Source organism: Crocuta crocuta, unplaced genomic scaffold (assembly GCF_008692635.1).
Source record: "Crocuta crocuta isolate KB4526 unplaced genomic scaffold, BGI_CrCroc_1.0 scaffold949, whole genome shotgun sequence".
NCBI lineage: Eukaryota > Metazoa > Chordata > Mammalia > Carnivora > Hyaenidae > Crocuta > Crocuta crocuta.
The window spans coordinates 147,392-159,019 of record NW_027531290.1 but is presented as its reverse complement, the minus strand read 5'-3'; the positions used below and the strand labels follow the sequence as shown (position 1 = coordinate 159,019).

Below are 11,628 nucleotides of genomic sequence, written 5' to 3'. Positions count from 1 at the left end.
ATGTTGTATATAAAGTAATTGATTGATATAAAGAGTAATTAAACTGTACATTAAAAAAATTCACTTCATCTGGAGAAAGAATCCTTTAATGGCTGGTTGCTTAACATAGGAGCCATTAGAAGTATGTATGTGCCTTGCATATTGTGGGAATTGAATGAATATTAAATGATGATGGTGACCTGGCATATAACTCCTTTCTTGTTCTAAACTATCTACTTTCTGCATTCCATGTTTTAATTTACAATATAAATGTAGTAGCCATAGTACCTAATGGCCCAGAGTTATAAAGAAGAATCAAACAGTAATGTTCATAGCACACATATAGCTTTTACATCAGTGATTATGCAATTATGTAAAGTAACAGATTTAAATATAAAATGAGAATAACTTTTTTAATCCTTTAAAATTACATCTGTTCCTAAAATCATCAGTTATTGTATGTTCATGGTTATGCTTCAAAATTTTAACTAATCTTGAAGTCTCAAGTATTTTAGTTTGTAGCATTTTTCAGGTGTTAACTATTGTTTCAAAAGAGCTGATTGAGAAACATTAATCAATATTGAGAAATTTAATCATACCTGTTTATAATTCTTATTTGCAGTCAAACTCATTATCTCCTGGGATGCAGACTCAAAACTTGAAAAGACTTCAAATGTTATACTAACAGAGAGTATTCATGTGTGTTCCCAAGGGGAGAATCACTACTTTTCAATGTTTTTGCATATTAATGAAACATATCTTCTTATGGAACAGCTGGCAAATTATGCTATAAAGAGACTTTTTGATAAGGAAACATTTGCTAATGACCCAATCCTTGATGATCCTCTACAAATCACCAAGAGGTATTCAAAGCTTAATTAATACTTTTTAAAGTATTGTTTGACCAAAGAACAGCAACATTGATTATCATCAATCTATGTTATATGGTAATATTTCTTTGGAATTAATCGTCAATATGTGGGATTTTTTTTAGCTTATTCAGATGCATTTCACAAGTAGTATCCCCTTCATTGAGTTTAATCCTTAGAAGTAATAGAAGTTAGTTTTGAAAATTATTTATTGAGATCTCAGTAGAATTTTCCCTAGAGTGCTTTTAGAAATATAGATTTCTAAATACTATATGCATACAAAAATATAGATTTTTGTATGCATAGCTGGTCTAAATTTCTCTATGTGTAGTCTAGACAGCTTCAAGTCTGATATTGTAAGATATATTGTTTGTTTTTAAACATAATTTATAGACACCATCTTTTTTTTTTATGAGGAAGCAAGTTAGTAGAGTCAGTGAAGCGTGGACTTTAGAAAGAGAGTACAGCAACCCTTGGACAAGTCATTCTCTCTCAGGACCCTCGTTTCCTCATCTATCATTTCTACCTCAGAGAGCACTAGTGAGGAATGAATGAACAAGATAATGTGTGAAAGCNCTGCATGAGAAATATCTCTGAAAAATGTTAATCATTATTAATGCCTGCATGAGAAATATCTCTGATAGCTGTTTGCCACTATATTTGGTTTGCTGAAATGAACCAGAGTCCTTCTGTACTGCTTAACAGAACAGTTGAATGAAACGTGCATGCCAAAGGAGAGGGAGAGAAAAGAGCATCTAGAAACAGCTAGTGAATGCAGCTTCTGGCCCCCAGCACAAGGATGTAGATTATGGGAAACTGTGAGAGGAACCTAAGCTGCTGTCTTATGGATGGACCAGAACAAGTGGGTTCTGGTTCACACATAATCAACTCTAGAGGGTTGTGTGATTACTACATAGCCCTAACTGGTATAGTTGTTCCTCTGGCCTATTTCTAAACCATTTCTAAAATCTGGATACATGAGAACTTCTTTGTGAGTGTGTCTGCTTTTCTGGAAAATAGATCAGTGAGGTGAATTTTTTACAGGTCCTAGTGTATATAATTTATAAATAGAAGTCTATAATAAGGATTAGGAATCCTGTTTGTATTATAGTTGAGCATTTGTTTTTGTAAGTTGTTCCTTGATTGGCCACCATAAAAATAAACTTTTTAGCTATTTTATTTCCTTTAGAATATCTTCTAAAAGGCCATCTATCAAGGAGTTATTCATTGCCAAGTCTGTANAACCACATATAAAAATTATTGCTTGCCATTATTGGTTTTGCCATAATTTCATATTATGGATGTATAATAATAATCCTCCAGCAGATCATTCTTTAACAGATGTAGTCCTACTTCATCTCTAACTTTTGTGCCTTGTAATCTAGTAGTAAAACAAAATTGGAAAAGGGAACAAAGAAAATGAATTTATTATGAATTAGTGTGTTTCTCCCATTTCATAATTTGTTGAAGAACATAGCATGTAGTATTTAAACTTTCTGCTCTACAGTACATTTAGATTAATCAATATGGTCATGTGTGCATTTTAGAAGTCATTATTTGAGCCCCCTTTTTTCTTTCCTACAGAGGTCTGGAAAATCGAGCCCACAGTGAGCAGTTCAGTGCTTTTTTTAGGCTCCCCAAAGAAGAGGCTTTGAAAGAAGTACATGAATGTTGCTTATGGTTACCATTCAGCCACTTTAATACTCATGGAAAAATGTGCATCTCAGAAAACTATATCTGCTTTGTTAGCCAGGATGGCAGTCTATGTAGTATAATTATTCCATTACGAGAGGTAATATGAATTTGGTTACATATCAGTTCTTAGTTTGAAAATGCTATCATTCACAGAGTGAAATATCCTGTTATTTTGTAAATTATTAAAATCTCTATATGCACTATCCTTTTAGTAATTTTTACATAATCGTTTTTATAAGCCCAGTATTATTCCTCAGAATAAGCATACCATTCTTCAGGAAAAGAGTACTAGAATAAGAGCTCTTATTTAAAGTGAAGATAGAAAAAAAATAAAAATTTACAAACCAGATGAGGGTTTAGGATGACTCATGATAGAACATGATCACTCAGGCATTTATGACAGGAGTACCAAAACTTAGACTATTACATTTGGTACGCATAGTCAAAGGGAATAGAATTGATAGCTTTAATGTAAGTTAGGAATAAATTGTCAGCATTATAGCACTGAATTTTTACATTTGTAGTGTCATTTTTAAAGACTACACGTTAAGTAAACCTTTTCCTTGAGAAGTGAAGTAACTTGCACTGAGGTTACTTGTGTCAAGTGGTGCAAATAGTACCCAAAGTCTATTTAAAAACAAGTTTTTAGTTTAATTTTAGAGAGAGAGCAAGCAGGGGAGGGGTAGAGAGAGAGGGAGAGAGAGAATCCCAAGCAGGCTCCATGCTGTCAGCACAGAGCCTGACATGGGACTTGATCTCACAAACCATGAGATCATGACCTGAGCTGAAATCAAGAGTTGGATGCTTAACCAGCTGAGCCACCCAAGCACCCTGTGTCTTCTATTTTTTTAAAAGTTTGTTTGTTTGTTTGCTTATTTAGAAAGAGAAAGAATGAGCAGTGAGGTACAGAGAGAGACAATCTCAAGCAGGCTCCATGTTGTTTTTGCAGAGCCTGATGCCAAGCTCTGTCTCATGAAACATGAGATGATGACCTGAACAAAAATCAAAAGTCGAATGCTTAACTGATTGAGCCACCCAGGTGCTGCCACCCGCCCCCCTGCAAGTCTATTTCTTAGTAAGTCATACCATGGACCAAAACATTAGTCTCAAAAGAGTAAGCTAAAGTCGTGCCTGGGTGGCTCAGTTGATTAAGCATCCCACTCTTGATTGTGGTTCAGGTCATGATTGTGAGATTGAGCTTCACATTGGGCTCCACGCTGGGTGTGGAACCTACTTAAGATTCTCTATCCCTCCTCCACTCACATGGGTGCATACATGCTTTTCTCGCTCGCTCTCAAAAAAAAAAGAGTAAGCTAAACACATTTTGCCTGAAAGTGTTAGTAACAACGGAGAATGTGATTCATTTGAAATGTTTTTACCCCCCAGGTCTTAGCTATAGATAAAACAAATGATTCCACCAAATCTGTCATCGTTAGCATCAAAGGAAAGACAGCTTTTCGCTTCAGTGAAGTTAAAGACTTTGAGCAACTGGTGGCAAAACTCAGACTCAAGTGCGGAGCAGCTTCTGCTCCATGTCACGATGTTAGCACAGAGGTAATTATATAACAATCAAATCATTGTTTAATAAAACTTTGTGTTTTGTATGGTTTTTCAAAAGGAATTCATAGTATCTTTTGTATTCATACTTTAGGGTTATTTTTTTTAAAAAGACTAAAACCAAAGAAATTACATTCTGTAGGTCACTTAAAGCAGAAGTGAAAATTATCCTTTTTTAGGAACTCATATTTTAAAAAGTTATTACCATTTGATCTTTTTTGACTATATCTACAGTATCTTGTACTTTCACATAACATGAAATAACTCAACATTTTAATAATATTTTAATAACTCAAACTATATTTGAGAATTTAATAAAGACTTGAAAAAGGATTCTCCTCTTACTGCTGCAGAGAGACCACAATTTTAAACCAGTCTGAATATCATTTATTTAATATCAAGTAGCTCAGCCTTACTTACATAATATAGCCCAAAGCAAAATAGTGACAAAGCTGTTTACTAGTAAAGTATTAGGAAAAGCAAATATTCTTGGCAAAGGATAGTTAAAAGCTTGATTTTGATGTTTAGTATGTCCTTTATAGAAATGTAGATAGTTTTGATTCAAATTTTCATTTTTAATGCCTAGGAAACTCATGTTTTAATAGATTGATAAAGTATCACATTATAACTATTGTATTTTAATTAAAACTTTGAAGAAAAAAATCAACATTGGTTTTACTGGCTATGTTATTTTATTTGGATTGGATTATAGAGGCTTTTATCTCTCCATAGTAGAGGCTAAAGATATTATGCTCAGTCCATTATAATGCAGTATTGATAAAACTAACTTCCTCTTTGATAATAGAAAAACACAGTGAAAGCATATAATTTAAAAATACATATATCTCAGTTCCAGACATAGAATCTTCATGTTGACCATCAAGAATTTTTTTGCCCCAGCTTTATAATCTTTCATTCTCTTCAGGTGTGCAGCCAGGATATTCCTTAGTTTGATGTCAGGACATAGGCAAAATCTGATCAGTCCTGATAGTTTCTCTCCCAATGCTTCTGTATTCTTGTTTACGTCACTTTGTTCCCCTATCCCATTCCATTTCAGGTTCATTCTCTGTTAGATTTAATGCACTGCTTATCTTTTTCCTTCTGTTTATCTGTGTGTCTTAAACCTGAAGAACTGGAATTTTTCCCTGAAAACTCTCAGGTGCCTCTATGAGTTGGGTATGCTCAGTTGTCAAGAAAGGATTTTGTTTCAGAATGAGTTTATCATCTTTTCGGCTGTATGTCAGAGTTCAAAAGTCTTCTAGTTTCTCTTACCCATTTCTAGAGGTCTAATAAGGATATGTACAAAATACCGGTTAGTATATGGGTTTGCTAGGAAATGGATTTTTTTCCAGTGTTCTCTTTAATCCTCATCCCCTATTTGCCCCATCCCCCATCTACCTTCCCTCTGGTAACCATCAGTTTGTTCTCTATAGTTAAGAGTCTGTTTCTTGGTTTGCCTCGCTCTCTTTCCACCCCCATGCTCGTTTGTTTTATTTCTTAAATTCTACATATGAGTGAGATAATATGGTATTTGTCTTTCTCTGGCTGACTTATTTCGCTTAGCATTATACTCTCTAGCTCTATCCATGTTGTTGCAAATGGCAAGATTTCCTTTTTTATGGCTGAATAATATACATACACATCCCTTTTTAAAATCCATTCACCTATCCATGGACACTTGGGCTGTTTCTATAGTTTGGCTATTGTAAATAATGCTGCTGTAAACATAGAGGTGCATGTATCCTTTTGAATTAGTGTTTTTGTATTTCATTGTGTAAATACACAGTAGTGCAATTAATTACTGGATTGTAGACTAGTTTTATTTTTAACTTTTTGAGGAACCTCTATATTGTTTTCCACAGTGGCTAAACCAGTTTCATTCCCACCAGCAGTGCAATAGGACTCCATTTTCTCCACATCCTTATCAACACCTGTTGTTTCTTATGTTGTTTATTTTAGCCATTCTGACAGGTGTGAGGTGGTATCTCATTGTAGCTTTGATTTGCATTTCCCTGATGAGGAGTGACAATGAGCATCTTTTCATGTGTCTGTTGTCCATCCGTATGTCTTCTTTGGAGAAATATCTGTTTATGTCTTCTGCCCATTTTTTAGTTGGATTTTTTTGTTTTTTTGGGGTGGGTATTGAGCTGTATAAGTTCTTTATATATTTTGGATACTAGCCTTTACCAGATATATCATTTGCAAATATCTTCTGCTTTTCAGTAGGTTGCCTTTTAGTTTTGTGGATTGCTTTCTTCATTGTACAGAAACCTTTTATTTTGACATAGTCCCAATAGTTTATTTTGACTTTTTAAAATTAATTTTTTTAGAAAATTTATTTATTTAAATTCAAGTTAGTTAAGATACAATGTAGTATTAATTTTATCACTTACATATAACACCAGGTGCTCATCCCAGCAAGTGACCTCCTTAATGCCCATCACCTGTTAAGCCCATTTCTATACCCATCTCCCCCACCAGCCTCTCAGTTTCTCTGTATTTAAGAGTCTCTTATGGTTGGTTTCCCTCTCTGTCNATCATGACCTAAGCGAAAGTCGGACGCTTAACCGACTAAGCCACCCAGGCGCCCCAATATTTGGCTATTGTTAATAACACTGCTATAAACATTGGGGTGCATGTGCCTCTTTGAAACAACATTTTTGTATCCTTTGGATAAATACCTAGTAGTATAATTGCTGGGTCATAGAATAGTTCTATTTTTATTTTTTTTCAAAGTTTATTTATCTATTTTGAGAGAGAGTACACACAGGGGAGAGGAGGAGAGAAGGAGAGAGAATCTCAAGCAGGCTCTGCACTAGAGCTGGACATGGGGTTGGAACTCAGGAACCACAAGATCATGTATGTCCTGAGCCAAAATCAAGAGTTGGACACTTAACTGACTGAGCCACCCAGGCGCCCCTATTATTAATTTTTTCAGGAACCTCCATACAGTTTTCCAGGATGGCTGCACCCCCCTGGGTTTTTTTTTAAATAGCCTTTTTGTGTGATGGAATGAAATAAGTCACACAGTAGTACTTGCTGGAAAAACTTTGCAAGCACCAAAAGAAAGACTGTCATTTTCCCTTTGGATATTCATTCCTCCTTTGTTGAAGATTAATTGACCATATAATTGTGGGTTTATTTCTGAGTTTTCTGTTCTCTTCCATTGATCTATATGTCTATTTTTATGCCCGTACCATGCTGTTTTAATTACTACCACTTTGTATTATAATTTGAAGTTTAGAATTATGATACTTCCAGTTTTGTTTTTCTTTTTCAAGATTGCTTTGGCTATTCAAAGTCTTTTGTAATTCTGTACAAATTTTAGAATTATTTGTTATAGTCCTGTGGAAAATGTTGTTGGTATTTTGATAGGGATTACATTAAGTATATATATTGCTTTGGGTAATGCAGACATTTTAACAATATTTGTACTTCCAACCCATGAGCATGGAATATCTTTACATTTCTTTGTGTTGTCTTGAATTTCTTTCATCAGTGTTTTATAGGTTTCAGAGTACAAGCCTTTCACCTCTTTGGTTAATTTTATTCCTAGATATTTTATTATTTTTGTTGCAATTGTAAATGGGATTATTTTCTTAATTTCGTTTTCTGCTGTTTCATTATTAGTGTATAGGAATGATGCAGTTTTCTGTACATTGATTTTGTATTATGCAACTTTACTGACTTAATTTATCACTTCTAGTAGTTTTTTGGTAGAATCTTTAGGGTTTTCTGTATACAAAATCCTTTAATCAGCAAACAGAAACAATTTGATTTCTTCCTTTCCTATTTGCATGCATTTTCTTTGGTTCTCTTCACTGATGGCTCTAGCTGGGACTTTTAGGACTATGTTGAATAGGAGTGGTGAGAGTAGCCTGGTTTATCTTGTTCTTGATCTCAAAGGGAAAGCTTTCAACATTTTACCATGGAGTATGATGTTAGCTGTGGGCTTGTCATTTATGGCCTTTATTATATTGAGGTATGTGTCTTCTAAACCCACTTTGTTGAAAGTTTTTATCATGAAAGGACATTGAATTTTGTCCAATGGTTTTTGGGATGATCTTATGATTTTTATTTTTTTATTCTTTTCATGTGTTGTATGCCATTTATTGATTGTGTATGTTGAACTATTCTTCCCTCCCAGGGATAAATCCCACTTCATCATAGTGTATGATCCTTTTAAAGTGCTATTAAATTTGATTTGCTAGTATGATGTTGAGAATTTTTGCATCTGTATTCCTCGGGATTTTGGCTTGTAATTTCTTTTCTTGTCCTGTTCTTATTTGGCTTTAGTGTTGGATATTCTGGCGTTATAAAATTATTTTGGGAGTTTTCCCATCCCCTTCAGTTTTTTGGAAGAATTTGAGAAGGATTGGCATTAATTCTTCTTCAAATGATTAGTAGAATTCACCCATGAAGCCATCTGGTCCAGGGCTTTTCTTTCGTTGGAGGTTTTGGATTACAGAGTCAGTGTCCTTACATGTTATTAGTAAGTTCAGATTTTTAAAATTTCTTTATGTTTTATTGATAGTTTTTCAAATTGTGGATAAATATTTCATGTCTGGATATACCACAGCGTTTATCCATTCACCTTTAATAGGGATACCTTGGTTGCCTTCAATTTTTGGCAGCTATGAATAAAGCTGCTATAAACATTTCACTTGAGGGTTTTTGTGTGGACATACGTTTTCAACTAGTTGGATATGTACCTAGGAGCACAATTCCTCAATCATATCATAGGCTATGTTTTGCTTTATAAGAAACTGCCAGCCATCTTCCAAATTGGCTGTACCATTTTTGCATTTCCACCAGCAATGAATGAGATTTCTTGTTCCATATCCTCAGCAGCAAGTACTTGTTCATGTCAGTGTTTTGGATTTTAGCCATTTTAATAGCCAATAGTATCTCGTTTTTTTCATTTGGAATTCCCTAATGATAGAATATTGAACATCTTTTCATATGATTATTTGTCATCTTTTTATCTTCTTTGGAGAGGTCTTTACTCAGATCTTTTGCCCACTTGTTAGTGGGTCCTTATTTTTTTAAACGTAATTTCCTTTTATTCTTTTAATATGTTTATAATAGCTACTATACATTCTTAGTTTACAAAATCCAGGAACTGGGTCCTTTCAAAGACATTTTCCATTGGTTGCTTTTAAAAAATAGTTCTTGGTTTTTTTGTTTTTTGTTTTTTTTTTAAACCTGGCTTTCTCTGATTACCCCCTTGAGTCAGTATAAATTAGTGGTCAGCCAGTGATGGGTCAGAGAGTTCCTTAAATGCTGTGAACCATTAAATTTTCTACTTTTTGCAAAGGGAATCTTTATGTGAAGGTATATCTCAGACTTCTGGAAGCTTTTAAATCAGCCTTAGCTTTTATTTCTTACCTCCAGAGAAGGCCAGAATTGAGCAACTGGGGCCTTCCCCTGTCTCCTTTCTTTCCTGGGCAGTTTCACACCCCTGTACATACACAGATACTTCTAGATCTCCAAGAATATGTTAAAATCTTTCAAAGTTCCCTTTGGTTATCCAGATCTTCTTTTAGATTTTTAACCAGGCTCTAGTTTCCCCCAAACTGAAATCATAGCCTTAGGCATCTGTGTTGTTATCAGCAGATTACTAAGGCTTTCTGTAATGCCCTGGGGACTGGGCTTTTTTCACAGACCTAGCTCTGAATCAAATGGTACCACCCTGGAAATGCGGGTTTTCTAGGGAGCTGCTAGTCTGGTCAAAATATTGTCTGTGTCCTGGGGATGGGGATTTTAGTGAAGCTCCAGAAAACCCTTTGGCTGTGTTAATGTAGGCTTTCATGGCTACCATACCTATAAGCTTGGGAGGGAGGGATGATGAGAATAGACAGCCTCATGTTAAAACTTCACAGAATCTGGTGTTCCTACTGAGGTTCATTATTAGTTTTATTTGTATCTATGCTTTTCAGTTCGTTCTGTGCCTTTGGTTCATTTCCAGTGTTCTGAACGGGTATTTTTTAATCCTTTGCCAGTATTTTGTTTTTGAAGGGGAGTGGGTTCATTGAGGTCCTGAGTTTGCTGTTCCAGATGCTAATTTGTTGCTATCTCTAATTTTGAAAGAAAAACAAGTCTCTGTGAGACATTGATTCAGTATTTATTATGTAGACAGATTGTGCTTTATAAATGACAGATAAAGCATGAGCACTTTTTCTTCTTGCAGAAACTTTTAAGCATACGTTTGGGACAATTATATTTTTTCTTTTTCAGGTTCCTATTAGTTCTGATTCTACAGACCCATCCGATAATATTGAGGTACGGTCTTTGACGTGTCAGAGAGAATGCAGTAAAACTGTGAACACCGAAGCCTTAATGACAGTATTTCACCCTCAGAATTTGGAGAATCTTAATTCCAAAATGGTATGAAAACAAAATATTTAAATCTATGGACTGAAACAGTTGATCAAAAATAAAAATCTTAGAGCAGACTGAAAGGTATCACAACTGAAAACTTTAATTTTGGTGCTTGAAAAGGTTTTCCAGCAGGTACTGCTGTGTGACTTATTTCATTCCATCACACAAAAAGGCAGTTTAAAAAAACCAAAAGGGCTATTATCAAGAATTAAGAAAAATTGAACATTGTGTTTTATATGCATAGATTGCCAATAATTCTAAAATTGAAGTGATTGGGGGAGAATGATGGTTCAAAGTTTTACCTCTGAAGTGTAATGCTTTGTCCCATTTTTATATGAGTTTAGGTAAGAAGTAAAATAGTAAAATAAAGCTATTATGCTCATGTGGATTTGAAAGATTTATGATGAGTGCTCCAGTGTTTGGCCCCTCTGTGAATACTGATTTTGAATTTCTTTGCTCTTGATTTCCACAGGTATTGTTTCCCACTGAAGAGAGTTTTCAAGTTATTTGAAAGTTTCTTTCTCACCATATTTAGTTGCTTTGATTTTTTGTTACAGCTGAAAGAAAAGATGAAGGAACAGTCATGGAACATCCTGTTTACAGAATGTGGACGTGGTGTTAGCATGTTTCGGACCAAAAAGACTCGAGATCTGGTTGTAAGAGGAATTCCAGAGACCTTAAGAGGAGAGCTGTGGATGCTTTTTTCAGGTATTTATTCACTTTACTAACCGACATTAGCTATGCCCCTTCTAGGAGTTATGCACTAAGTAAAAATAATTACAAAGATAGCTGGAAGAAACCCTTACTCATCGTGAGTTCAGACTAGTCAAAGAGAGTAAGGTAGTTATGTGTACTTACTTATATATCCACATATCCATTGTCTGAGCAAATTAGTTTATTAGCCAAGATATGGCTAATTGGGAATATCTCTAGCTCTAGTGTCCAAGGAATTTAAGGGGAAAAAAAAACACAGTTATTGAAAATTCTAATAGATAAAATCAGTTGGTTAAGCGTTCTCTTGATCTTGGCTCAGGTCAGGATCTCACGGTTTATGAGATTGAGCCCCACATTGGGCTCTGTGTGAACTTGGGATTCTGTCTCCCCCACTTTCCCCTCAAAAATAAATAATTATATTTTTTAAATTGGT

The 11,628-nt window shown here is 34.7% G+C and overlaps 1 protein-coding gene across 1 annotated transcript in view; it reads left to right on the top strand.

Annotated features, from left to right (window-relative positions):
* Positions 1–11,628, top strand: part of TBC1D8B (TBC1 domain family member 8B) — a 55,664-nt gene that overhangs the window by 20,638 nt on the left and 23,398 nt on the right. The window contains exons 5-9 of the mRNA XM_077771489.1: positions 602–842; positions 2,433–2,640; positions 3,930–4,097; positions 10,338–10,487; positions 11,039–11,189. Coding sequence (XP_077627615.1) covers positions 602–842; positions 2,433–2,640; positions 3,930–4,097; positions 10,338–10,487; positions 11,039–11,189 — 918 coding nt within the window. The remainder of the gene's footprint in view (positions 1–601; positions 843–2,432; positions 2,641–3,929; positions 4,098–10,337; positions 10,488–11,038; positions 11,190–11,628) is intronic.